General features: G+C 45.8%; 1 protein-coding gene across 1 annotated transcript in view; it reads right to left on the reverse strand.

Moving 5' to 3' along the window:
• Positions 1–27,600, reverse strand: part of LOC149325240 (histone-lysine N-methyltransferase PRDM9-like) — a 46,425-nt gene that overhangs the window by 3,318 nt on the left and 15,507 nt on the right. Inside the window, exons 4-9 of the mRNA XM_089564209.1 lie at positions 22,639–22,740; positions 20,649–20,750; positions 14,631–14,707; positions 11,542–11,694; positions 10,950–10,952; positions 4,480–4,669 (exon numbers count right to left, since the gene is read on the reverse strand). Of these exons, the coding sequence (XP_089420335.1) occupies positions 4,480–4,669; positions 10,950–10,952; positions 11,542–11,694; positions 14,631–14,707; positions 20,649–20,750; positions 22,639–22,740 (627 nt within the window). The remainder of the gene's footprint in view (positions 1–4,479; positions 4,670–10,949; positions 10,953–11,541; positions 11,695–14,630; positions 14,708–20,648; positions 20,751–22,638; positions 22,741–27,600) is intronic.

Consider the following 27,600-nt stretch of genomic DNA (forward strand, 5'->3'; position numbering starts at 1 on the left):
CAAGGGGAGGGGACGTTGATAGCATCTTCACAGACTTCCTGGCGAACACCGATCTTCCCGCTTCGATGCCACACGCACTTAAATTCATTTTCCTGTGCCCATTTTTTTTTTGCATTAACAAACTATGCTGGAATTTTTTCTGTCAGATTTTCAAGAACGTAACATTGCGCGTTCAACATGCTTAGTCCTTTTCTGTGCTTGAACAACGCCTCCTTTCTCTACTATCGTCAAAAATTTATAATTTCAGGAACCTTATCCTCAACGGCTGGTGACCTGTAATGGCGACAAAGTCATTGTCGGTCAACTCCGGAACCGTAATCTCTTTCGCTACCTTATTTGCCTTTTGATAGTAGGTGTTCTTTTTACGATACCGGGATGTCATGGAACTCAATGTTCAGTTTCCTGCTCTGTGATTCCAGCTGGTCAACTTCCTTCATTATCTCAGTTATAACAAATGTTCTTTCTTGCCTTTCGATTTTTTTTTCTAGATCGTTGCTTCAGTTAACCTATTTCTTCATCCTATAGTGCGTGTGTCTGTATTTCATCGTGCTAAATTAACATTATCTGAACAGATTTCTCGATACTTTCAATGGCACATTTCAACGTTGCAAGTACATCCAGCTTTTCCCTCACAACAATAAAGAGAGTTGAACAGCAGCTTCAGTCTTAGGCTTGTCTAAGAACACATGGTGCATTACTTGCGGATTCGTGCAGCAGGGGATGGTTACGTATCTATAAGCTTCCTCGAGAATTTCGCCGTCGATGGGCAAGTACTGCTGAAATAAGAGAAGAACAGCGCGGCGAGCATGCTCAAGGATGCGAAGAGTATCATAACAAAAACAGCGCGAGACAGAAGACAGAGAGCAAGGCTAGGCACAAAAACCAGCGCTGTAGCTTTCGCCTCCCATTCTGCGCACGCAGGGTGCGCAAGGCGATTTTACGCAGCAGGTTCAGAGCCGCAAGCTCTCAACGTCCTTCACGCTTCATCGGGATTACTAAGGCGATCGGTGAAGCGGTTTCGTTTGCACTTCAGCCGTCGATTCCGCAGCTTTGCGCAGGCTGCGGGAGTTGTGATCTGCAAAATGTGTTTTTATTTTGGTATACGCTCATTCAAAAACGCGCATACGTGCACATGATCATGTTGTGAAGTGCAATGCGAGCGCGTCATTGTCTATGCTTGCTGCACCGTGGAAAGGCGGGTATGCTTAGAGGCATGCTCAAATACCTGGGAAATACCACATGCATGCACCGTCACCTCTGGAACCTTCGCGGTGGCTCATGCTGAATTCCAATGGCAGATCGAGACCGCTCCGTCGGATCGCGTCGGACCGCGTAGTTTCGCCACCTCCCATTTTGCGATTGGAATGCCAGTGCTCCCTCGGGAGCGCGACGCCAGCGCCGCAGCAGTGAGCCGCGGGAACTAGGCGCGCCGCCGGAGCGGACGCCCTGCTAGCTTCGTGTTCGAGTGCAACAGGAGTTGCGCGAGGCGCGATCTCCGCGTTGACAGACGCCGTCTCGGCGAACAAAAAGGAGGTAGTACGAAGGCCGGAATGTAAAACCAAAAACCGAAGCGTATGTACAGGATGATCTACTCTCCGTGAACACGCGAGTATGCGACGGCGGTCTTCGGAGAGCCAGTGAGCCTGTCCCTACCGTTCACGAAAGAAGTGGCGGACGACGCGCAGGTAAAGTGAGCTAGCGCAGGCAAGTCGCTCGCTGCTCGATTTTCCAGCCTTGCGACTGCGAGACGCAAGCCGCTGAACCAATCAGCGAGAGAGTCGAGCTTTCGGCAACGACGCCGCCCGCGAACACGCCGAGCGACGAACTGCGATGCCCCCCGGACAACGTTTCTCCCTGGCTGCCGTAGTCGTCGCTAAGCCTAAATGTTTTTCATCGATGCCGCAGCTGAGGGCGCTTCGGAACTGGCCAGCGCTGTAGTAAAGGTGCTACTCGCGTCACCGTTTTATTGTGTTCCTCGTCTCATAATAAAATAAAGGCATGGTAGATTTCTGCGACGCCTCCAGCAGCGGAGCTAGCAGACAGCAGGCCAGCCGTACTGGGCATCAGGAAGAAATTTGCTTGTATCACAGTTATCACTTCTACCAGCAACTCGGTATTGGCCAACGATCCTCAAATATGATTCATTTTTTACATTCCTCTACTTCAGTGCTTGTTATGAACGCGAACAAAGAATATTAGCGCATTTTTCTGACGCCGGCGGCAGGCATATACTGGCCGGCAGCTTCACACTCGCTGTCCATTTCAGACGAATCTTCACTGCTGGACTCTGAGCTTTTAGTGCCCGAGTCGGAACTGTCACTTCAATGAAGCGAAATTAGTGCCGCGCGGCTCGAAGCAAGATCATTGCCGTCCACTGTTGACTGGAAAGTGCCCGGCTGTCCCGGCTCGCCCGACTCACCATGTAGCGATGACAGAAACGAAGCGGCTGCTGCCGGTCGCGACCGGAAGCAGACGCGGCGGAAAAAAAAAAACGTCACGCGAGGTTCCGGTCAAATCCGCCGATTTCGGCGGATCAAGTATCACTGCTCCACGGAGCGATCCGGGATTTACGCCTCATCCCGATCTGCCATTGGAACATACAACTCGCGCTCCCATTTCGCCATGGGAATACGACTGATCCAAACTGAGCAGAAAAACTTGATCCCGATCTGCCATTGGAATTAAACATCAGTTGCGTGGTTACTGAGACGGAGTACCCCCAGATCGATCGACGCAGGAGAAACGCAAAAGGCGCCCGTGCGCTGTGCGATGTCAGTGCAGGTTAAAGATCCCCAAGTGGTCAAAATTATTCCAGAGCCTTCCACTACGGCACCTCTTTCTCTCTTTCTTCTTCCACTCTCCCCGTTTCCCATTTCTTCACGGTGCGGCTGAGGTGTCCTTCTAAAAGTGAGACATTTCCTGCGCCTCCAGTTTTCTCAAAACCAGTTCTCAATTTTTGTCCCAGCGTAGATCATCAGATATGCAGTACATGAATTGCTGGCAGGCAAGACAGGATTTCAGCGCCTTTCACTGGTTTCCTTCGTAACTATTTTCGTTAGAAACGTTGGGGCTAACGAAAAGGGTTCGAATGAAATTGAGGACAACGCAGCGAGCTATGGAATGGAAAATGAGGGGTGTAACGTTTAAGAGATCGAAAGTGGGCGGAGTGGGTGATGGAACAAATACGGCTTAATGACATCCTAGTCGAAATCAAGAAAAATGAATGAGCTTGGGCAGAGCATGCAATGAGAGGTCAAGATAACCGCTGGTCCTTAAGGGTAACGGAGTGCATTCCTAGAGAAGGCAAGCGTGGCAGGGGGCGGCAGAAAGTTAGGTGGGCGGATGAGATTAAGAAGTTTGCGGTGATACGGTGGCCACAGCTGGCGAAGGACAGGGTTAATGGAGAGACATGGGGCACGCCTATGCCCTGCAATGGCTTCAACCAGGCTGATCATGGTGATGATGATATGCAGCTAAATTGGTATGAATGGCGTACACGCTTCAGCTAGACAAGCGTTATAAGAGCTGATGTGTGTTCAGGATTTTGCGTGCATTCCAAAACGTACCCTGATTATTTTCCGCTCACAAAGCGCAAACAGCAGTTTTAGAACGTAGAAATCGCAACGTCCCGCTGCAGAGTCAATCGCAATGGTCGTCTGTGATCGAATATCTTCCTGCGTAGTTAGTCAACAGACATGCAACAACCGACTGCACAGCGCGTCGTTTAATGAGCAATGTGCATGTGATTTTAATTGAGAGGTGGCGTTGACTACGGCATGTCAGAGCACTACTGCTCTCACCTTTTTGAGGAACCCTCGAAAGCTTTCTCATACACTTCACGACAGCACACAATGCACCCAAGGCCACACGCTCTTGTAAATTGTTGAAGACGTACACAAGCGTTAACGCGATGAGCAGTTTGTTCTGCAGTTTGTGACTTCCCTCGATAACTCACGTAGTTGCTTTGCCTCCCACGAAGCCTGCTTCAGTCGTAAACGTGGGTGGTTACGAGACGCAACCATGTGCGATGCCGGGAAGAGCATCTGCACAATTTGCCTTTCAGTGGGAGGTGGGCCCGAACTTGCACTTTTGCAGCCGTGACCACTGATCTGTTTGTTGACTTTGACTACCTGTTGTAAATTTCTGGCATTTTTTTCCCAGAAGCTCTCTTTCGAAGTGGTACCTCTGATTGGTTGGAAAGCGTCCTTGCAAATACGTCATATAAATGACGTAACTCTGCTAATTTTTCTCACGCGTATTGAATGTGGAAGGATTTCGGGGCTTTAGGCGCTTCGTGGCAGTCAGGACAAAAATTAGCCGTTTGACTGGAGACACTTCCTTCTGTGGCGCTTATCCTTCCCGGAATAAGAGGACATGCAGGGCATTGTTGGAACAACAGATTTCGTATCTAGGAAACGTGTGAATACCCAGTTATTTAAATTATCCAACAGTGGTGCTTTCAAAGCGTCGGCTACTTACCGTTGCACCACACCAGCAGTTCTTCGACAGGTCCCACTGTCTTGCACATGCTGTAATAAGCGGCTCCATCTTTGTTGAGGGGAACAAGGTTCGCACGGTCCTCGGTAGGAGCGCAGTTCACGTAGCGCATCCAGAAGGCGCGCTGTGTGCCGCTGTCAGCAGACGGCAATTCGCCCCTGCTCCGCTGCTCCTGGATGTGAAGTTTTGCCAAATGAATGCTTCAACAACGACACGAACGCGCCATTACAGGACACATGGCATAGATCAAGGGCAACTCCTGTCTTCTCCACAAGGTTCCACAACAATGGCGCTTTTCTTTTATTTTTTTGAAAGGTTGTACTGGGGGCTTTCAAATTTTAGTTTTTCTCGGACCACGTCACTGCAGTGCACTATTCACGGGCTGTATTTTGTGCCATTTTATCTCGTTTTAACTTTATTTGGTCTTTGCTATCGCTCATTGCTCTCCGGTGACGCTGGCTCTGGGGTGACGTCACAGTGCTCACAGGGGGTAGAAACACATGATGCCACTGACTCGTGCAAACTTTCCCGACGCCCATGCCACACTGGCGGGCCGACGCCGAAGCCGAGGAATGACAGAGAACGACGACACATTTCAGATACCTGTCAAGTTTCTTCGACGCCACCTCTGGCTCTTGAAAAAAAAAAATGTGTGAGTATGGTCAATTTTATTTTTAGTCTCCCCAATCGGGCGCTCTTCCATGTCCCCTTCTGGTTCTCCCTTTCGTGGATGGAGATATTCATGAGTCGCAATTTATTTCGATCTGCGAACTCTATACTAAATTACGAGGACACTTTGGCAGCTAAAGTGTTGAGAGGCGTGAGCCGTGGACACTAGGTCGTGACGACTTCCGGTGGATGTGATGTCACACCGTTCCCGTGGCTATATCGATACGCAAATTATACATATTTCGCTGATATTAAGTGTTAATTACGCTTAATCACACATTTTCCTATCTCATCATCAGCCTGACTACACCCACTGCAGGGCAAAGGCCTCTCCCATGTCTCTCCAATTAACCCTGTCCTTTGCTAGTTGCCGCCACTGTATCCCCGAAAACTTCTTAATCTCATCCGCCCACCTAACTTTCTGCCGTCCCCTGCTACGTTTGCTTTCTCTTGGAATCCACTCCGTTACCCTCAAGGACCAGCGGTTATCTTGCCTTCGCATTACATGCCCTGTCCAAGCCCACTTCTTCCTCTTGATTTCAACTAGGATGTCATTAACCCGCGTTTGTTCCCTCACCCACTCCGCCCTCCTCCGATCTCTTAACGTTACACCTATCATTTTCCTTTCCATAGCTCGCTGCGTTGTTCTTAACTTAAGCTGAACCCTCTTTGTTAGCCTCCACGTTTCTGCCCCATAGGTGAGTACCGGTAGGATACAGCTGTTATATACTTTTCTCTTCATGGATATTGGTAAGCTACCATTCATGACCTGAGAGAACCTGCCATACGCGCTCCACCCTATTCTTATTCTTCTAGTTATTTCCCTCTCATGATAAGGATCTGCGGTCACTACCTGCCCTAAGTAGACATATTCTCTTACTACTTCTAGCACTTCGCTACCAATTGCGAACTGCTGTTCCCTTGCAAGGCTATTGAACATTACTTTGGTTTTCTGCATGTTAATTCTTAGCCCCACCGTTCTACTCTGCCTGTCTAGCTGACTGATCATGCTTTGCAGTTCTTGTCCTGAGTGGCTTAGCAAGGCAATGTCATCAGCGAATCGCAAATTACTCAGGTATTCTCCATTAACTCTTATCCCCAACTCTTCCCATTCCAGTCCCCGGAATACCTCCTGTAAGCAGGCAGTGAAGAGCATTGGCGAGATCGTGTCTCCCTGCCTGACACCTTTCCGTATTGGAATTTTATTGCTGACTTTATGGAGAACTATAGTAGCTGTGCAATCGTTATAAATATCTTCCAATATTTTCACATAGCACTCTTCACACCCTGATTCCGCAATGCCTGCATGACAGCTGAGGTTTCCACTGAGTCGAATGCTTTCTCGTAATCAATGAAGGCTATATGTAGGGGTTGGTTATATTCTGCGCATTTCTCTATCACCTGATTGATAGTGTGAATGTGGTCTATTGTCGAGTATCCTTTACGAAAGCCTGCCTGATCATTTGGTTGACTAAAGTCCAAGGTTGTCCTGATTCTATTAGCGATTACCTTAGTAAATACCTTGTAGGCAACGGACAGTAAGCTGATCGGTCTGTAATTCTTCAAGACCTTGACGTCTCCTTTCTTATGAATTAAGATAATGTTAGCGTTCTTCCAAGCTTCTGGTACTCTCGAGGTCACAAGGCATTGCGTATACAGGGTGGCTAGTTTTTGTAGCACAATCTCTCCTCCGTCCTTCAGCAAATCTGCTGTTACCTGATCCCCACCAGCTGCTTTCCCTCTTTGCATTGCTCCTAAGGCTTTCTTTACTTCCTCCTTCGTTACTGGCGGGATGTCCTATTGCTGTGCTCGACTGCCTCCCTCAGTAACTTGATGATTACATTCGCCACTGTATAGATTTGTGTAGAACTCTTCGGCTAATTCAACTATCTTATCCATATTGCTGATGATATTGCCCTGTTTGTCTTTTAGCGCATACATCTGGTTTTTACCTATGCCCAGTTTTCTCCTCACTGATTTTAGGCTACCTCCATTCCTTAGAGCATGCTCGATTTTCTCCATGTTAAACTTTCTTATGTCGGCTACCTTGCGCTTATTTATTAACTTAGATAGCTCTGCTAGTTCTATCATGTCTGTGGAGTTAGACGTCCTGATGCTTTGACGTTTCTTAATCAGATCTTTAGTCTCCTGAGATAGCTTGTTGGTATCCTGTCGAACCATCCTACCACCTACTTCTGCGGCGCACTCTGTAACGATAGCTGTAAGATTATCATTCATTGTTTCAATACTAAGGTCGTCTTCTTCAGTTAAAGCGGAAAATCTGTTTTGCAGCGACATTCTGAATTCCTCTACCTGCCCTCTTAATGCTAACTCGTTAATAGCCTTTCGATTCACCAGTTTCCTCCGTTCCCTCTTCAAGGAAACGTTGCAGCGACCACAGAATGGTAAGGTCTCGTATTAGCTTAGATTTTCCTATCTAATTCGACACAAATCCTATGTTTTGCCGACCGTTGTGTGACAATTTTCACTACGCCGTGACGACTTCCGGTGGATGTGACGACCGACTGTTCCCGTGCCTATATCGGCGTCCACGCTATTTGGACGCAATTTTGACATTTTTGCCTATAATTAATGAACTATTTACCCTACAGTCATCAAACTTGGCTTCTAGGTTCGTTTTTTGCTCCTCGATGTGAAGCAGCCATTGATTGCCTCCTATCTTTTCTGGCTCCCGAGTTAAACGCGTGTGCCACGCTTTGTTAACGAACGACAGTATGAGCCATTAAAGGCTGTCGCCCTAAAACCGTGCATGCGCGGACTGCGAGACCCAGAGCATGGCCTCTGTGACACGTCTGATCCAGAGGCGACGGCGCCACATCCAGACAGGCTGTGCCTATGATTGGTCGGTTTGCTACCCAACCTGAATCTCCACAATTGTGTCCCGACCCAATGAACCGCAACAAGAATTAAATATTACGACATATGGCTGGAGAAAAATTTTCAGCGAGGCATCAAACTGAAATTCCGCGATCAGATTTAAGCAGTTCATGAGAGGAAACACGAGATTTGTCGGAAAACAGCCCAAGGCGAAACTCAGTGGCCTCAGTTGCGCTAGTCCAACCGGGTGGAACGGCATTAAAAAACTCTACCGTGCCTCTGTCAGAAAACAGGCAACATTGCTTTTATTTGCAAGGCCCGGCATAGTACCACCGCCAGCCAACTTCACACGAATTCTCGAACGCGTTGCTTGTATACTGGCATGAGCGCCGCGCAGCGGTGTCCTCTGGGTCTGAGGCCATGCTACACGGTGTGTTTGTGGCGGCAGACGATAGCGGATATGACCACCCTAGCATCGCCTCGACCCAGCGGCCGTCGCTCCGCGGCGCTCATGCCAGTATACAAACGCGTTCGAGAATTTGGGCGGCCGATGATAAATCCCGCGAGCGTCGTTGAAGCGGCGCGAATTATAGATTTTCTAGAGGCCACACGCTCTTCACCATTTGTCGGAAAAGATGAAAACTCTAATCTTGAGACACACGTGACACGATCCTCTCCCTGTTAGGTGTACCTTGCTAGATGTTTGAACCTTTTAACATTACAGAGTCCACGTTAGGCCATACGCCGGCGCAGTCAGTATGTTTAAATATATGCTGAAACGATTAGTCATGTTCTGATAGTAACAATTAGGGCAAGTTAAACGCTATAAGGATGCAAAGCGCTTTGGATCCTTTCTTGTGTTACTCAGTGCAATGAGCTGTGCACTGAAGAAATCTGCTAGAAGCGAAAGTACAGCGAATCAGTTGCGGAGCTTAAAGCTTACAACCATGTCGAAGAGCGCTAACGGCATTGCCCTTCAGTGCATAAAAGGCGCGTTTAAATGCATCTACTGTAAATCCAGAATCAGGTCCAGAACCGAATCTTTCTATTGTTTTGAGTAATAGAAGCACCACATAAACAGTTGTCCTTTCTATGACTGCATAAAAGGATACAGTCCAAAACTGTTTTCACTAATCTAGTGGGTACCAACCCCGAGCAAAATCGTCCGTTGTCTGTTCCCTTGTCTTTTGCTAGCAGGCCTAACGCGAGCGCTCCGTCTCGCGGCGCTGCCCGCTATTCGTCATCTTCAACGTAGCCCAAATTTGTGCTTTCGCACTGATTCCAATGCTGTAAACATTCTTCGTAGTTTTTATTTCACCCTAACAGTTAAAATAATTCTGCTCAGACAAATTTGGCCAATTTTTGGCTGTACTGGATGACAAGACATTTTGCTCAAAGTTGAAAATTTCCTAGCATATTCAGAGTCTCCCCGTTTTATCGAAGTATGAGACACATAGGGTCTTATTTGCAGACGACCTATTTCATTTGGCCGTGACGTCGGTTGAAAGGAAAGTGACTGCAGGTGGGGACAGCCAATCACAAACACGGCCGGTCTGGACGCGCCGCCAGCCGGCCTCCTGTCACCGCACCCAGTCCGGCCGCGTCACACGAACCACGCTCCCAAGCAGCACAGCTAAGTGGCCCAATACTGAAAACGTATTGGCAAACGGCAGTCCTACACAGGACGAGAGTGAAAACATCTATTTGAAATATTCGGCATTGCTGCGTGGGCTGCGACTATTCGCCTCGCAATCACCGCCCAGATTCTGTGTCGAGACTATAGTTTAAAGACGTTAGAACTCATCAGACCTGTAAAAAAGCTCAGGGGCCACTTTGACTGTCTAAAGTGCGTAGAGACGAAAGCGTTTTCCGCACCACTTTGACTGCCTCTGTGGCACTGGTGACGTCACCACTGGATGACGTCACACATAACAAAGTATTAATTACTAAGTATGAACAAATCACTAATTAATGGCTAATTACTGATTAACCACTGGATACTAATTAACTACTAATTAATGACTTCTAACCTTCGCCTTTCGGAGTGGAACGCGACAGCTTGCTGTAGCGCTGCCAGGGAGTCCACGGAATACCACCACCTGTTCGGCGCGATGCCTTGCCGTTTGAACGCGACGCTCTTTGAGGAAAGGAAACGGGGCAGTGATTCTCTGTCATCTCGGTGGACAGATGAACCGCACCGTACAGGAAGGGGGGAAGTGGCAGTGAAAGAAGAAAGAGGGGCAGTAATGAAGAAAATGAAAATTGTGCTTGAGGAAAGGAAAGTAGGCAGTACCTGTCTCACATATCTCGGTGGACACTCGTCAAAAGCGTGACACCTCTGGTGACAAGCTTCTGTTGACAGCCTTGTGTCGACAACAATGAGGCATTAAAGGCTTTCGCCTTAAAACGCGTCTTCATACCCCGTCACTCATCGGCGTCAGCGCTGGTCGGCCAGTGTGACATGGGCGCGGGAGGTATTTGTGCAAGTAACAACATGGCCGCGTTTCTTTGACGAGCAGCGTGACGTGTTCTCCATCAGGGTACGTCACTAGGAGCAGTCACCAATTAACGAGGACGAGACAATTGGAAAATGAAATACGTTGTTAGGAAACAGCACCACTGATGTGCACGTCTCCAAACCAAGGCAGTCCACGGCGAATCTTTCTAGGCAGAAATGCGTCATCGTTGTCGACAAAATGTTTTAGCAGAAGGTTGTCAGCAGAGGTGTCACGATTTTTCTAGTCAGACCAGAAAAAAAAAATGTTGTGCACGATGGGATTCAACCAGCATCCTTCCGTTTTGTAGCCGAGCGTGCCAATGGCTACGCTACTTCCTGCCAACTTTTTTTTTTCTTTATTGCCTTCAAAGGCGTGGGCGTGGGAATACAGTGCATTACAACATATGTGACTATTTACATGGAGTGCTGTAGCCATGTAAATAGCTACTTCCTGCCAACGCATGCGTAGTTCTCCTTGTCCAGGACGCTGGAGAGTGTTTGCAGAAAGGCGTCGAATCAGTCGGATGCCTCCCAAACGCCCTCCAGTGCTTCCAGCATTTAAGAGTCACAAATAATCTTAAGCACACATAAATGACACTAGCAGCAACACCACGCTTAAGGCTTTCGCCTCACTGCACTTTAGGTCAACAAAGTCCCCCCTGAATTTTTTTACAAGCAAGGTGCCTCAAATAAGAAATTTGCTTTATGAAACGTTCTCCTGTTTTCTTTGCAAGATATTTTGTGGTTTTGTAGCATCCTGTGTGTTATTGTTTTCTTCGAAATCAATATCTTTTCTAAATATTCGTGAACAGAAATGCGAGTACCGCAGTATACCAGAGGAAAGATATGTTGATGAAAGTTTGTTCGCGTTTACGTCTATATCTTGGGGCAGTACTAGTAGCGTGACCAACCCAACGCTGTAGAAGCTCCAGGTTACTTTTATGGCATCACAATCACAGCGCACAGGCCTTTTATTTGTACGCGATATACGGAATTAATTGTTATGCCTCGAGGATGCGTCGACTTGTGTCGCCACCCACCACATTCGAGGATTTGTAGGGGCCGAAGCACACTCCCTCGTTGAGTGACGCAAGCGTGAATACTCCGAGCTGGGCCCCTCTCAGCCTGGAGCGGAAGATCACCAGACCATCCGGCAGACTCTCCTTAGCTCGCTCCAAGCTCTCCACTGAGAGCTGCAAAGAAAAGGGCATTCAACGAAGCTAGGCGTATATTACGCCATTTCAAGTAAATAACTGTCTCATAGAGGTGCTGACTACACTGTATTCCCGCATTAGCTGCAGGCAGAATGAACTTCAAGTAGGCTTGAAGATTTCAGACAATTATTTCATACGAGGTGTTAAAAAATGTTTTCAGGTTTTTTGAAGGCAAGCGATCAGCGGTGCCCGAAAGCTGTTTTTGCAGGTATGTTATGTAATCAGGCTGGCTCAAACAAAAAAACGATAATTGAATCTTAATTCATCTCTTCCTAATAAGGTATTCAAAAATGCAAAAAAAATCCCGAGATTTAGCTTAATTAGGCCAAATGCGACATAGGTGGGCTAGCACTAGTTGTTGTTCTGTTAAATTTGACTACTAAGGGCTCCGCCTTAACGGAATGTCGCGATAGAGTTCATGGATTAATGCCCATATATGCCGAATTTGTCTTTGTTGAGTGCACATTCCTAGATCCCCCTGAGGGTCCTCATACCACTCCTGGCGCAGAGGTGAGGCGGTTAAGCGATGCGCGGAACTGCCACCTGCCACGGTGGCCACTTTGCTCAGAATCTGGTGGGCAGGTGGGCGACTTAGGGCAGGTTGCCCGCAACTCGGTGAGCGCACAGCATGTATACAACCGCCAGTCAACGGCTAAGCAGCTGAGTGGAACCGCTTGTGCTAACGCAGCAAAAAAACAAGAAAAAATTGCGAGGACACTTCGGCAACTAAAGTGTTGAGAGGCGAAAGCTGAGCACGCTATGCCATGACGACTTCCGGTGCATGTGACGTCACACCGTTCCAGTACGTGGCTGTATCGATACCAAAACTGTCTTTCGAGGATCTTGAGTGTTAATTACGCTTAATTACACATTTTCCTTCTAATTTGACACAAATTGGACGTTTTTTCGCCCATTCTGTGACAATTATCACTATGCCGGGATGACTTCCAGAGGATGTGATGTCACACCGTTCCCGTGGATATATCGATACCAAAATTATGCATCTTTCGGGGATCTTAAGCGTGAATTACACTTAATAATACATTTTTGCATCTAATTTGGCAGAAATCCGTCATTTTTCCGACCATTCTGTGACAATTTCCACTATGCCAGACGACTTCCGGAGGATGTGACGTCACACCGTTCACATGGCTATATTGACTTCCACGCTATTTCGACGCAATTTCTAAATTTTGCCTATAATTAGATAATTAATCTACAGCCATCAAACTTGGCTTCTAGGTTCATTTTTTCTCGTCTATCTGAAGAAACCATTGGTTTTCTTCTATCTTTTAGTTCCCGAGCCAAACGCGTGCGACACACTTTGTTAATGGACGACAGTATGAGCCTTTAAAGGCTTTCGCCTTAATAGACACGCATCAATACACCTGATGCGACGAATCTCTGTGAGTGATATTGGATGTATATTCGTTTTCGCATTGACCTCCTTCGCATCGCGTCATTGAATTGGATTTCGCCTTCGCAGTTTGTGTCACTACATCATCTTCTGGTGGGTGAAGACATCGGGAGGGTGGAGGTGTGCGGTTGGCGCAGCCTCAAGGCGGTGGTGGGTGCCCGTAACTGGAGGATGCATTTTTGCCTGTGTGTGTATGAAGTCACCAACGTCCAGGGTCGACGTTGAAGGCTTCGCACACACACAAACGCACACACACGCACACACTCGCACACACACACAACAGGCAAAAATGCGTCTTCCATTTACGAGCTTCACACACACAGACCGCGGCTTTTTTTGCCGGAGCAAACCTTATAAGCCACTGCAATTCATATACATGTTGACACCTCCAAAATGAAGGGGGACGTATTCTTAGTTAACCCCGATTTGTAGAATTCTCGCCGCACTCTCCTGTGACTATTGTATTCCCATTCAAATCTCCAACTTCGCGTAATTGGACGTGCAAGAGAGTTGATAGGGGGCGAAACTCCACAGCTCCTCCATGATGCGTTTCTTCGGTTACACCAGCAGAAAATGAAAATCAAATGGTTATCGGTTTCTCCTGCTGCTCTGCTTTGTTCGCAAAAGAAACCGATGCGTAAAATACCGAAAGCCCCCATCCAGCGTTCATAAATCTGGAAAATGAATTGTGATTGGGAGGGAAATATTTCGAGACACAAGCGTGCTAGGAGAATGCTGCTATACCGAACAATCTAAGGGTGCGATCGACACTGAGATTTCAACGTAAATGTGCACCCCAGCGAGTGACACTAAAAGTTAATTGCTGATATTAGTTAAGTAATAGAGGATCGTTGATGAGAATTATCCGCTCACTCTGCGCTCGCTGGTCGCGTAACCTACACACAAAAATGACTTGTTTACTGCTGAACATTTTATTTTCAAAAGCCATTAAAGCCTCAGTTTCAACGCCATCTGACAGCTACATTGAAAACAAAGCGAAGAAATGAGAGAAGAGCCTCAGGGTACGCAGCCAACGTTTTGACGAGAGGACTTCCGTTGTCGAAAAGACCTTCGTCAAAACAATGCCTATACGCCCTGAGGATCCCCTCTCCCTTGTTCACTTTGTTTGTAAGGTCAAGAAGCTCCCCTTCCTGCCCTCTCTTCAGCGTGAACTATTTAAAAATTTGATATATTTTAAACGTATTAATCATTTAGATTATGTTTATCAGATGGAATTACTTGTTGTTCCCCGTTAACAAAAATAATAAACCTATAAAACAGAGGCTGAACCTGTAGTATGAAGCAACGGACTAGATGAGGTATAGTCGCCGTCATCCTGCTAGTCCTAGGCTCAATAAACTGTGTCTGAGAGCATACTTCACAAGGCTGAATGCTACGGAACACCGCTCTGCTTAATAAGCATTCTTCCGCGATAACTGCCCACGATGAGAATAGGCTGGAGAAGCATTGAAATTGAAATTTTGTATGCACCACTTACTGTTGTATCTTTATCATAGCCGGACGGTCCGTGGGCGGGGCACTTACTGGGTTGGTCTCGCAGGCACCAAGCGTTAACTGAAATTATGCACATTTTTTTTTTCTTTTTACCTATACACAGCCGTCACAGAGTGCAGAGAAAAAAAAAGAAATGTGAATACTTCATACCAAGAAATGTTGGAGAAGTGCAGTTTTGAAAAGGAAATATTTGAGAAACGCAATTTGTTCATATGTCGTACGTTTTCACTTTAACAGTCGATATATTCGCAGATCTCACCTCGGAAGGCTTACATTTTTTTTTCTGATATTAACACTCATTCTATCGTCAGAAACGTTCCCCATTGGTCTTCAATGGCATCCTTAACTACTCGATGAGAGCGATGAAAAAAGGCTTCACTACGCATCGGAGGAACGGACCATTACCTTCCTACAAGTAATTGGGACTACACCTTCAGTCTAATTTAACATGGAATTACCATCTTAGCCATATTCTTGCAGCTGCTAGCCGCTCTCTGGGTCTTCTAAAACGTAACCTTAAACAAGCGCCTTTTCACCTAAAAAAACTAGCATACGTTACCTTAATACGGCCTAAAATCGAATATGCGTCGGCCATCTGGGACCCGGATCAAGCATACCTTATAGATGACTTGGAATCTTTGCAAAACCGTGCCGTTAGATTCATCTTTTCTGATTATTCTTGTCATACTAGCGTCACCGCACTAAAGGCTCGCGCCGAACTTGATACGTTATCACATCGCCGCAAACTATCACGCTTGACCCTTTTCCATAAACTTTACCATCATGTTTTGCTCCATGACGATTTTTTTCAATCACCTGAATCTTTTTTTCCACGTCGGGACCACCCGCTGAAAGTTAAACGCATATCATGCCACAATTCTTTTGCTAACTCTTTCATACCACGTACTATAGTCGACCGGAATAATCTACCATCACACATCGCTTCTGAACGGGATCTTAATAAGTTTTAGGACCTTCTAACCCAAATTTCTGTTTAGCTTTACTAATTGATTGTACCACATGCTGCATTCAGGTTCTTTGTTTTTTTTTTGTTTTGTTCCTGCGGTCGTTATGCCTCTAAAACACTATCTGTACTTTTTTCGTGTAAATTACGATGTATACTACAGGTTTTTGTTTATTTCTTGTTTTGTTTTCTACATGTGCTTTCTGTACTTATGTATTGCACCTTGGCGCTTGCTCATTTTTATTTAGTTTTTTTTTTGCGTTGTGTGTCATTGCTCCCCCCAATGTAATACCCTCGATTGAGGGCCTTTATGGGTTTATTGAATTGAATTGAATTGAATTGAATTGAATATTTTCATAAGAGTACCTCACAATATTCCGATACTCAAAATTGACTTCCAAGAATTATGGACTTGTTAGCTCAATAAGAACGCCGTGATGATGTGGCGACAGCGGCCATGGTCGTGGACGAATATCAGGCTGGTGCTGAACTCAGTCCAATTAGACCCAGCTGCGGTGGCTGAGTGGTTACCGTGTTCGGCTGCTGACCCGAAAGACGCGGGTTCGATCCCGGCCGCGGCAGCGGAACTTCGATGAAGGCGACATTCTAGAAGCCAAGTGTACTGTGCGATGTCAGTGCACGTTAAAGAACCCCAGGTGGTCGAAATTTCCGGAGCCCTCCACTACGACGTCCCTCATAGCCTGAGTCGCTTTGGGACTTTAAACCCCAATAAACCAACCAACCAATCAACCGATTTGCCGCGGCGACAGGAGCAAGCACGCCAGACTGTCGTATGATAAGCATTCCCAACCCTCTTCTCGCACTCACTTTAAAAGGAACAGAGTGGACCTGTGCGGAAGTGGACCTGTATTGATAAGGTACCATGTCTAATACGAATAGACGCTCTCACCCAAAGCGGAGCTTTTAGAAACTAAAAAAATAAATAAAACAGTATATAAAGGTGCCGCCATCATCGACCTATTTCGCATGTAAAACGGATATATCGACAGTGATTTTGGGCACAGATCCCAGGGAGTAGGCAACACTTATACTCAATTCAAGACAGTGGCAACCCGTCCAATTCGGTGAGAACGCAACAGGTTTGGATCGAGTGGTCAGAAAATTTTGCAATCCAAGTTCCTCGCCGAGAAATGCGTCTCTTGCAGCCAGACAAACATTAACATAACCAGCAAAAGCCAGAAAAGCAGTTTTTATTTAGAACAATAATTGGATAGAGTTGTCGTCCATGTTCTTCAAAGAGGACTGTGTGCGTTTGCAATGGGATGCCTAATGCACCGACAACAATCTCGGGTGTGGTACAACATGCCGCAGGTGATAATGACAGTTCCGGAGCAGTCATGGGGCGAAGAACGAGGTGCATAACGAAAGAATCATACCAAATATTTGCAGGAACACGCCCTTCCTACAGCGCATGATACTACAGAGGCTATTGCAGCAGCACAGGAACACCAATGGCGTAATGTGAAACAGAGTTGCAAGAATACCGGACTTTGAATAATGCAGACGGGCCCTTTTAGCTTCACCAACAATAAACCCTGAAGACTGTTAGCCCCACACTGTACAAAACAAAGACAGTAGAAGAACGGCGGGCATGACTAGTATGAGAGGAGGGGAAAACCTTCTGCTCACACCTATATAAAAGCATTTTTCAGGGAACCTCTTATGTCCTACAACGTTTATGAGAAAACGCGCAAAGGACATCATCATCATCATCATCATCATCAGCCTGACTACGCACACTGCAGGGCAAAGATTTCTCCCATGTAACTCCAGTTAACTATGTCCTTTGCCAGTTATGGCCACCGTATCCCCGCAAACTTCTTAATCGTATCCGCCTGCATAACTTGCTGCCCCTCCATGCTACACTTTCCTTCTCTTGGAATCCACTCCGTTACCCTTGAGTACCAGCGGTTACCTTGCCTTCGCATTGCATGCCCTGCCCAAGCCCACTTCTTCCTCTTGATTTCGACCAGGATATCATTAACACGCGTTTGTTCCCTCACACATTCTGCCCGCTTCCAGTCTCTTAACGTTACGGCTATCATTTTTCTGTTCTCCCCTCTCTTGTTAATTCTCGTATTGACCTATTCGCTGATGACTACGTATTTTTAGAGAAATTACCGACGCTAAAGACATTACATTGCTTCAATGAGGCCTCAGCACAATAGGGAATCGGTGCAAAGAATGGTTAATGCAGGTAATACCTTAAAAATGCAAAGTCATGCATGTACGTATCTAGAAAAACTTCCGCCCCACCTCACTAGTACATGAATAACATTTCGTTACAATCAGTCACGTGATCCAAATAACTTGGCGTTCACATTACTTCTAATCTTAGCTGATCTCTTCATTCCGAGAACATGATTAAAAATGCTAATCGCATGCTAGGCTACTTACGTCGCAACTTTTTTAGTGTTCCTTCTAATTTGAAACTATTGTTTTATCAAACACTAATACCATCCATACTCCAGTATGCAACACCAGTATGGGGCCCTACTCATGACAACTTCATTAATGATCTTGAGATGATGAAGAATAACTCCGTACGTTTTATCCTTGCTATCTACAACCGCGCAGGGAGTAATAACCGCTGTGAAGTATATAATCTCTGCCTCCCATCGCTGACGTTGCGTAGAAAAGTTTCTTGTCGCCATGTTCTGCAAGTTGTACCATCATTCCGCTCTTCGTGATCACCTCATCCCCAGCCAATTTATGCATCCCGCCGCATTTATCATAATCACAAAGTCGGAATTGTGTAATGCAACACGAAATGCTTCTCGCAGTCATTCCTGCCGCGAACCTCACGTGACTGGAACCACCTTCCCAGAGAAGTTGCTGGCCCTGAAAATTATGATCAGTTCCGCGTAGCACTAGTTCACATTGTATAATCAGGTGCTGTTTAACAATCATGTAACCGACTGTATTTTCTCTCAGTTATAACACATTTACCACTCCTCCTCTGTAATTCCAGTGGCCCTGAGGGGTAATGTAAATAAATAAATACGACAGTCATTATTCAGCGGAGAGAACGTAAACGTAGCGACCCTTAGCGAAAACTAATACGTTTGGAATATACGGTGGGATGTTTATATCATATTTTAACACATTTTGTATTCATGAATACACTAAAAATCTGTGGGAAATAGGTTCCTGCAATTCCATGCTTTGTATTCGAAATATATTCTTAAAATTTGCCAAAAATATCCTAAAGCATACTTCGAGTAAGTTTCCAATACGTAAAAAAGTATGTATGCGGTCTTAGCATCTTGCCAATTTATTAAATGTGCACTTTCGTAAATATGAAATTAATTCGTCCGAAGTAGGCTTCAGTTCTAGCAAAAAGGCAGTCTTTTTAAACCTATTTGCAGCACAGTTATAGCTGTCGTAGAACAGTCTAGTGCTCGAAATCGCATTTCGGGAAATGGGATTTGCGCGTTGGCAATGTATTTGAAGTGTACTTTCGTAAATACACAATTAATTAGACCGAACCATACTTCAATCCTAACAAATGGGCAGTCCGCGTAAATATATTTTCATCAAGATTCAAGCTACCGTGGAACAATCTAGGGAACAATACCGGCAAAGGCACCTTGGGTACTTCCGGGACCGAACATGCCAGCGAAAAGGACCCCGACTGGCAAGGCCTACTTAAACCCCCGTGTATTTTTTGTTGACAGTTGGTTGACTTCTGACCTATGCCTGACGCAGGTTACAACTAGCAGTTCGGTTCTAGATCACCGCCAGATTCGAACGCGGCCAGTACGGCACTTGTGCGACAATTTGGAGGCCCACAGTCTTTGCGCAAAAAACGCCTCACCGGGCAAGATACTGCGTCGTCTCAGGGTGGGTATGTATCAGACAAGCCAAGAATCGCATTTGTCGGGGCAGTTCTTGTTTGCTGACATCACTTTCTGTCGGCGTCTGCTGTGTGGAGACACTAGTTCCAATTCCGACACGTGACCTTGCAATGACATATATACCATCTTGATTGATCGTAACTACGCGTCTTCTCAGGGGTGGGATCCTTATCGATTATAGCCTGGTTAGTCATTAGTTCTGCTGTTGACAACATTAACCCGTTTCATCCGGTGAAGCCGCCTTGCGCACCTTTTTAAGCCGAAGTGAATATATTTTCGGTTTATTAAATGTACATTTCAGTCTGTTTTTAAGTTAATCTAACGTATTTAATGTATATTTTAGTACAATTTTAATGTATTATAAATATACTTCGCGGAAAAAAGTGTATTTCTGACGTATTTGTAAGAGCGTTCAAAAAATTATTTCTATTACACTTAAAAAGCATTCGTACTGCAGTTTAAGCACAGTGACAAAAATGTGAAATAGGTATGAAATTAATACAGTATGTTCGAAATGCATTTTTAGCATATCCATTTTTCGCTAGTGGGGCTGGCGGCAAGGAGTAGACTAGGAAGTTTGACGGCACAGCGTTGCCGTAGCTGTCGCAGTTAGATGGGCTTAATGAATGCCAGCAAGAGAGGCCTTTCTCCTGCACTGGACGTGGTTAGGCTGACGACACTCATAAGGATGGTATGGATGTCGGGGTTGTAGCTTTAGCATCAGGGCGACATACCCTTCCAAAAATTTCTTTAATCTGTAGATTGTCCACACACTTTTGCCTGTGAAGTCTATAGACTTTTTGTTGGCAAATCCTATAGACTAGTCTATAGGCAATACGAATTCTATAGACTGTCCGTACGCAGTATATGGCCACACATTTTAAGTAGATATTTTTCTTTAGACAGTCTATAAACTACCAATAGACAAAATGAAATATATATAGGAAGGTAATAAAGTCTATTAGGAATCTGTAAACCATTTTCGTACGGGTATGTGAATTTGCATATGCGCGATTCGTGTGCGGTATACGTGGACTCGGCACACGGTAAAGAAACGGCAGAGCATGTGAGGCAGCGCCAGCGCGAACCGCTTTGTGGTTCACGCCCACTATTACCGGGGCTCCTCGGGATGAAGAAGAGTTCCATGGTGCCTACTTACCTGCAGGCCGCACGCCAGAAACGTGGTTGGAGTTACCTCCTGTAGCCTTTCTCTTTCGGCCCATAGGCTTAAAACCACCCGGTGACGAGCTGGATTCGGAGTCTGCATAGCATAGATGACAAGGTGCCCAACCAATCTCCGTGAAGAGTTTATGATAAAAAGCTAGGGCCATTAATATGTTTCAACGTTTGTGGTTGCAAGAAGAGGAAGGGAAGCAATGAGGAATTCAATAAAACAAGGCATTTTATGGCTTAAAAAGTAAAAGCTCCAACAATGAAACGAAAACCAACTGCTGACAGCAAAAGAAGGCCTTTATTGTGTAGCATGCATTAGTGAAAGTCTAACAGAACACTGAGAGCCGCGATATAAAATAATGACTAAGCCTTCCCCAGCACAAAAGGACAAGTCAATAACTCTCTCAGCTATCTCAATAACCACCATTTAATTTAAGCGTTAAAATTTGTTTAATTCCTTGAGTTGCATTTAAAGTGGCATTGTATGCACTAAAAGAGAAGGCAAAGGTCGGTTTGCAACGTCAAAAGAGAAGACCATTGCATTGGAACAAAGTCGATTTGTTGGGGATACGTCTAACGATTACCAAAGTTTATAAGGCTGTTCTGGCATATGAGTGAAGAGCGGAGAAGCATTGGAGGACCAAAATTTTCATTGAACCTGTAGGCACTCTGTAAACCAATCAAAGACTAGAATTCCCAGCAAGAATACTGTTAATTGGAAAGTGCTCCTTCATTATCCCTTCGCCTACGACAAGCGAAAAAGCCCAGTAGTCAAGCGTGACAGTAAGGCCTAAGATGCTACAAAGCAGCCTGAATACTGCTCGAATTAGAAAAAAATGCCCCCTGACTATTCCTGCAGTTTCTGAGGCTACAACGTACTGCGGCTAGCAACGATCACATATTCGGGTGTCACATTTTCCCATCCTTAAGCCGGGACCTTCATATAGATAACACGCGTGCAGAGACGTTCGAACAATTTGGATTTATTCTCAGGAAACTTCCATCAGCGCCTTTTCAGACATAGTTAGCAGCTCATGACGTGCTCTTGAAACCAAACCTTGAGTACTTCAACATTGTTTGGAACGCTCAACAACTATATCTGCGCAAAAAACTAGGAAACGTTCAAAAATACACTTTCCTACGAGCGTAAGCACCTATCCGTTACCTTGACATGTCAGCAACCCGTCGCTTCCATGAAATTTGTTGTCCTTCTTTACAACGGCTGAATCAAGACTTACGTAAATGAATATGTTAGGCCAACATGACATCGTTCTACGCGTTTAAATGATGAAAACTGCATGAGGCTGTTTCTAACTCGATGCGGCGCATACGAATTCTAATATTTTTTTCTTCTGCCATTTCGAGTAGGCAATAGCCTCCCTCATGGGTCATCGACATCTGCACTGTTCTTAAAGAAGGCATAATCAAAACCAAACATCCCCAAAAATGTTGCTATGATGATGATTTCAGTGATTCACCGAAAGCGTTCACCCTTTCGATACCTTTAGATTGGCGCGTTTACTTTCGCATAAGCACACCAGTTTTCTCTTTCGAAGTGCTGACTGATGCGCGTCGTGATCGTTCTCACTAATGTTATTTTTGTGTTCTTATTCCTGCTTGCCACGATCCACTGTACTGCGGTGCGCATGTTCCCCATTCTAGTATGTTTAATTTTTCTCCACTTCGTTTGCCCTCTGCTGCAAGATCCGAAATATGACTTAGAGTGCCCTAAATAAATAAATGAATAAATTATGGTAAAAAGTTGCACTGCATCTCAAAAAGCCTTTAAGATTGGCACATGCTCATGCTACATGGCAGGTGGCCAGTAAACCTGCGCTGCCTAGCGCGCTAAAGGCACGCACAAAATTTTTCGCTCGAAAATATTTTACTCTTTTCAGTGGAAGTTCGAGGAAGGAAGCAACTCCCTCTGCATTAGCCTGTGATATAAACGTTGAATGCAACTGCTCGTGACTCACCGGAGTTCTTGTCGTCACAAGCCCCGTCTGTTTGCGTACAAATAACTTGCTTACGAGCGCGCTTGGGGTAGCGGCGCTGAATCGACGAGCTGCTTGGAGTACCTAATGAGTGGCAGAATGAAAGGTTTCGTAGTTTAGGGGGAGATATCGGGGTCTCAAATTCCGCGAGAAAAGACAACATAAATGACTTCGTGATATACAGTAGTGAAGAAAAAAGATGCATTTAAAATATTTTTTTCCATAAATTCAAAATATCGCGGATACAAAAGACATATTTGCTATTTCTGAATATAATATAATGCAATAATGCCTTGCCCTCTTCTCCCGTCTTTAGTTTTTTGGGGCGTAACTGTATGCCTTCAGTTAGTTTTCCATTTTTGTCCTCCATGGGCGCTTCTCATGGCGTCCATTTTCGATCTGTTCTCAATTATTATTAACTCGCTGTCAATTTCAGGTGCCATATTCTGCAGTTACATAAGTTTATAAGCAATGGGCGGAGTGTGAAGTTAGCATAAAACCACCATGACTACCTAAATACCTGTTATCTGCTGCAGTAACTTTGTAATGAAACAGCAAAAGATTCATAGTAGCGCACTCCATTCTTTCACAGGTTTTGAAGAGATGTAGGTTCAAAGGTTTGGTTTCTCGAACTTCGCAGGAGACATGCCGGAGCGACCAACCAAGTTGTTGAAGAAGACCTTATTCGCGCGCGCCTAAAATTCTCTAGACTGATTCTTGTCATTTCAGACGATTGGACCTTGTTATCAGGCTCTATAGTAACTCCAGGGTCTGTGAGACATCAAGTGCAATGTGCTGATCTAAAGAACAAGAACCCAGCTGAAAACACTGCACATCTGTGAAAAGAACCGGGTTTCCAGGATGATGCAGAGGAAGGAACACCCGGCGTGTCACGAATGAGAGAGGGTGATTTAATTAGATAAATTGATGTTCTTGTCGTGCAGGAATGATGGGATTCCCGAAACGCAATTTATGTGGGCCTCGTTGTCAGTTTAACACGTCAGCCAAACATGATGTTTGTTCTTATTTTATCGTTGTGTGGTTCACTTTTTTTTTTTCGTTTGCTTCAGTGTGTGCGTGTCGGGCCGTAACGTTCTACAAAATGTTAGATGCAATGTTTTGTAACTTGAGAAGGTGGGATTTTTGTTGTTTTGTTAAGTGGCGTTTGCTGCATGTGCATTTTTTCAAGTACTTTTACATAGCCTATTTTTTTTCCTTTCTCTTAGTAAGTTGTACCTGGCTTCTTAACTTATTTATTTCTTTTTTCAGCCGTTTATATTCCGTGTTGCATATTTGTTAAGTATTCTTTGATGAATCCCCCCCCCCCCTATGTAATGCCCGTATTTGGCCTTAGGGTATTGAAATAAATAAAATAAATAAATAAATGTGTGAACGTAATGGCACACGGCTGGTTCTCCGCTCAGGAAGTTTGCCTCCTTGGTGTATTCAATGTACCGTGGGTGAAGAAGTGGTTAACGGCTTTCTTGAAAACGTTATGACACCGTATACATGCAAAAATATGGGATTTCAATATATGTTTGAAAAGAATTACGACCTGAAGAATTTTTCTACGCATGTGAATGATTGAATGAAGAAGAAGACGGCGGACGTTAGGGAGTGACCAAGCCATCCTACCGAGATTGTTTCAATTGAACATAGTAGTAACCATAGGAGAAGAGGAAGAGGACGGAGCTGTGCTGACGTGTCTCGCATGGGCTCCCGCCTCGAAGCCACTTTTCGGCAGAAAGAGTCAGCCTTCGGGCTCGAATATTTTGGACGACATCCGGGCCATTGTCCAGTGCCTGCTGAAGCCGGATTTTGCCAATCTACGGACTCCTAGGCATATTGCCGGCTGACTGCCGGCCTAGCCATCGAGCTCGACCTAGCTCGCCACCTCTCCGCCGGGAGCTGAGCGCCCAGGGACCCGCACAGATGGAGTACGCCGTGGAAGGCGAGAAAATATCAGCGTCGGAGCTCGAGGACGGAAAATGGGAAACCATTCTTCGGTACCGCGACCGACAACGAGGCCTGAAGAATAAAGGGCCCGCATCAATCGACGACGAGCCTGCGCAGGGGCACTGCCAAGGCAAGTCTAATTCCAATTTTCCATCGCGAAAGAAGGGGAAAAAACTACTTGCACTCAGCAAGAAAGCCCTTCTCCCGCTCTTACCGACCGATGACTACAAAATCGTCTGCCGACCACAAGGTTGGAATCTGAGGGACTTTGCGCCTGGACTACTACTCTTCTGCGCCTGCGAGGTGGCCAGGCTGCCGTATGATACGGTGAAGAATGAAGACATTATCAGAGTCAATACGGCCAACAACACCTTCACGCTATGCACGCCCGATCGTCAACGGGCGACTGCATACGCCAAGATTGAAAAACTGAACCTCCAAGGTCAAACCTACAACGTAACGTCGTACGTGGCGGCGCCCGAAGACTCGGTAAAAGGGGTCATTTACAACGCCTACGCGGAAGACTCGCCCGAAGCGGTTCGCCAAGGCTTCGGAAATAGAAACGAAGGAATAGAAGTTGTGGATGCCCGAAGGATCGGGCAATCCAGAAAATACAAATCACCTTTTTTTGGAAAGAAACTACCCAGCCAAGTAATCTATCAGTGCGGCGTCTTTCGGGTCCACCCCTTCAGGGAGCAACATGAAGTATGCTACAACTGCAGGAGGGTAGGACACCGGGCCGATGTCTGCTACAAACCTACAACGAACCTTTGCCGCCGCTGCGGAGAAAATCACTCGCCTCCACCTGAGGGAGAACAGCCAACCTGCCAACCCGTATGCATCGTCTGCAACGGGGGCCACAACACAGGCAGCCGGAACTGCAAATTCCGGCTGATCAACAAGAACAAACAAGGAACGCCCCATGGCAACCAGGCACCCAAGCAAGGGGACAACGTCTCATCACTGCACGGACACCAGTCTAGGCCCAGGAAGAAGGAACACGGTGCTACCGCAAAAGGAGGAAGCCACAGCCGGAACAACTCCAGCTCCTTCCCGCCCCTGGGGAACCCTGCAGGGAACGACAAGAGAAGCTCGAGCCGCGGACGCAGCGATAGCCGCTCCAATAAAAAGGTGAGCTGGCCAGCAGAGGCCTCCCAATCTATTGACGCTCGAGAGAAGGAGTTTCAGATCCAACTACAATCCCGAGACAGAGAAATTGCCAGCCTTAAAAAAGAGTTGGCTGACATTAAACGCCTGTTACAAGCGCATCAGGTACAGAATGCCACTGCGGCTAGAATGCCACCCACCGCGTCCCAGGCTTCGACCAATAATGCGATGGAAACAGACGCTATTTGCCACACTCTCTCCACCGCGTCCCAGTCTTCGGCCCATAACGCGACGGACCCAGACGCCAGAATAGCAACTAAAAGACCGCTTCCTACAAAAGAAGGCGAGGAATCCAAAAGAAAGGCCGAGGCTTCTGAAGCCGACACCCCGCAGCCGTCGAAAGCGCCTACCAAACTCAGGGCAGACATCAATACTCTGTCAGAGAGAACTAGCGCTATATCAACAGAACAAGCAACCTTCCAAGGCCTCGTTACTACCAAATTTGCAGAGATAGATATTCGCTTTGCAACACTAGAGGGACAGGTATCCCAAATAGCCACCTGCATGCAGCAAATAATGGATAGGCTTACAACTATCGAGGCCCGCCCATCCCCCATCTTGGATCTGTCCACGACGCCACAACCATCTATAACCCAACATGGCACCAAGCCAAAAATTTGAAATTTGGCAATATATTCTCATATTTACGGTCACTTGGAATCTGTTCATTTCTTTTTCCCCAATCAGCATGGCTTTAGGAAAGGCTTTTCATGTGAATCACAGTTATTCGAATTCACTACTGACCTTCATTCGAACATGAACAACAACTTACAATCTGATTGTGCATTCCTCGATTTCGCAAAAGCATTTGATCGTGTCGCTCACTGTCGCTTAATATCTAAGCTTTCGGCGCTCAAACTAGATGCCCTAACTTTGTCATGGCTCCGTAATTTTCTTTCGAATCGGCAACAGTTCACAGTCATTAATAATCACTTATCTCCTCTTTCTGATGTTACGTCAGGTGTGCCACAAGGGAGCGTCCTTGGTCCCTTACTTTTCTTAATTTACATAAATGACCTGCCGTGCAACATTTCATCCCGCATACGAATATTTGCTGACGATTGTATTGTATACCGATCCATAAAGAGTACTGACGACCACATTTCACTTCAAAGTGACCTGGATTTAATTCATGATTGGTGTACAACATGGCTAATGACCCTAAATGTTTCCAAGTGTAAAATAATCTCTTTTTCTCGAAAATCGGCAAACTCTTACTTCCCTTACCACATTAATAACAACATATTAGGTCGGGCTACTCGATACAAATACTTAGGCGTTCACTTCTCACCGAACCTTTCTTGGACTGCTCACATAACCACCATTGCTGCCAATGCTTCACAATCATTAGGTTTCCTGCGCCGCAACTTACAAAACACTACTGCTAATGTGCGTAAACAAGCCTATATAACTTTTGTTAGATCTCAGCTCGAGTATGCGTCTTCCATCTGGTCTCCTCACCAAAAGTACTTAATTGACATGCTAGAAGCAATCCAAAATAGGGCTAGTCGATTTATTTCACGAAATTATAGTTTTCAATCAAGCGTTACCCAAATGAAGCTGGAACTTTCTCTCCTTCCATTAAGAACTCGTCGAGACATAGCCCTTTTATCTCTGTTTCACAAATTAATCCATGCCACTCAGTCACCTTTATCGCACCTGCAACGACCCTCTTATTCATCAACCAGATCGCACAATAACCTCAACTACACGCGCATTTATGGCAGTACTCACGCCTTTAACTTTTCTCCGCTCCCACGTGCTATATGTCTATGGAACGATCTTCCAAACTGCATTGCATCGCATCGCAACCACGGCACG

The sequence above is a fragment of the Amblyomma mixtum genome, chromosome 10 (assembly GCF_055824585.1).
Source record: "Amblyomma mixtum isolate Tamu chromosome 10, ASM5582458v1, whole genome shotgun sequence".
Lineage (NCBI taxonomy): Eukaryota > Metazoa > Arthropoda > Arachnida > Ixodida > Ixodidae > Amblyomma > Amblyomma mixtum.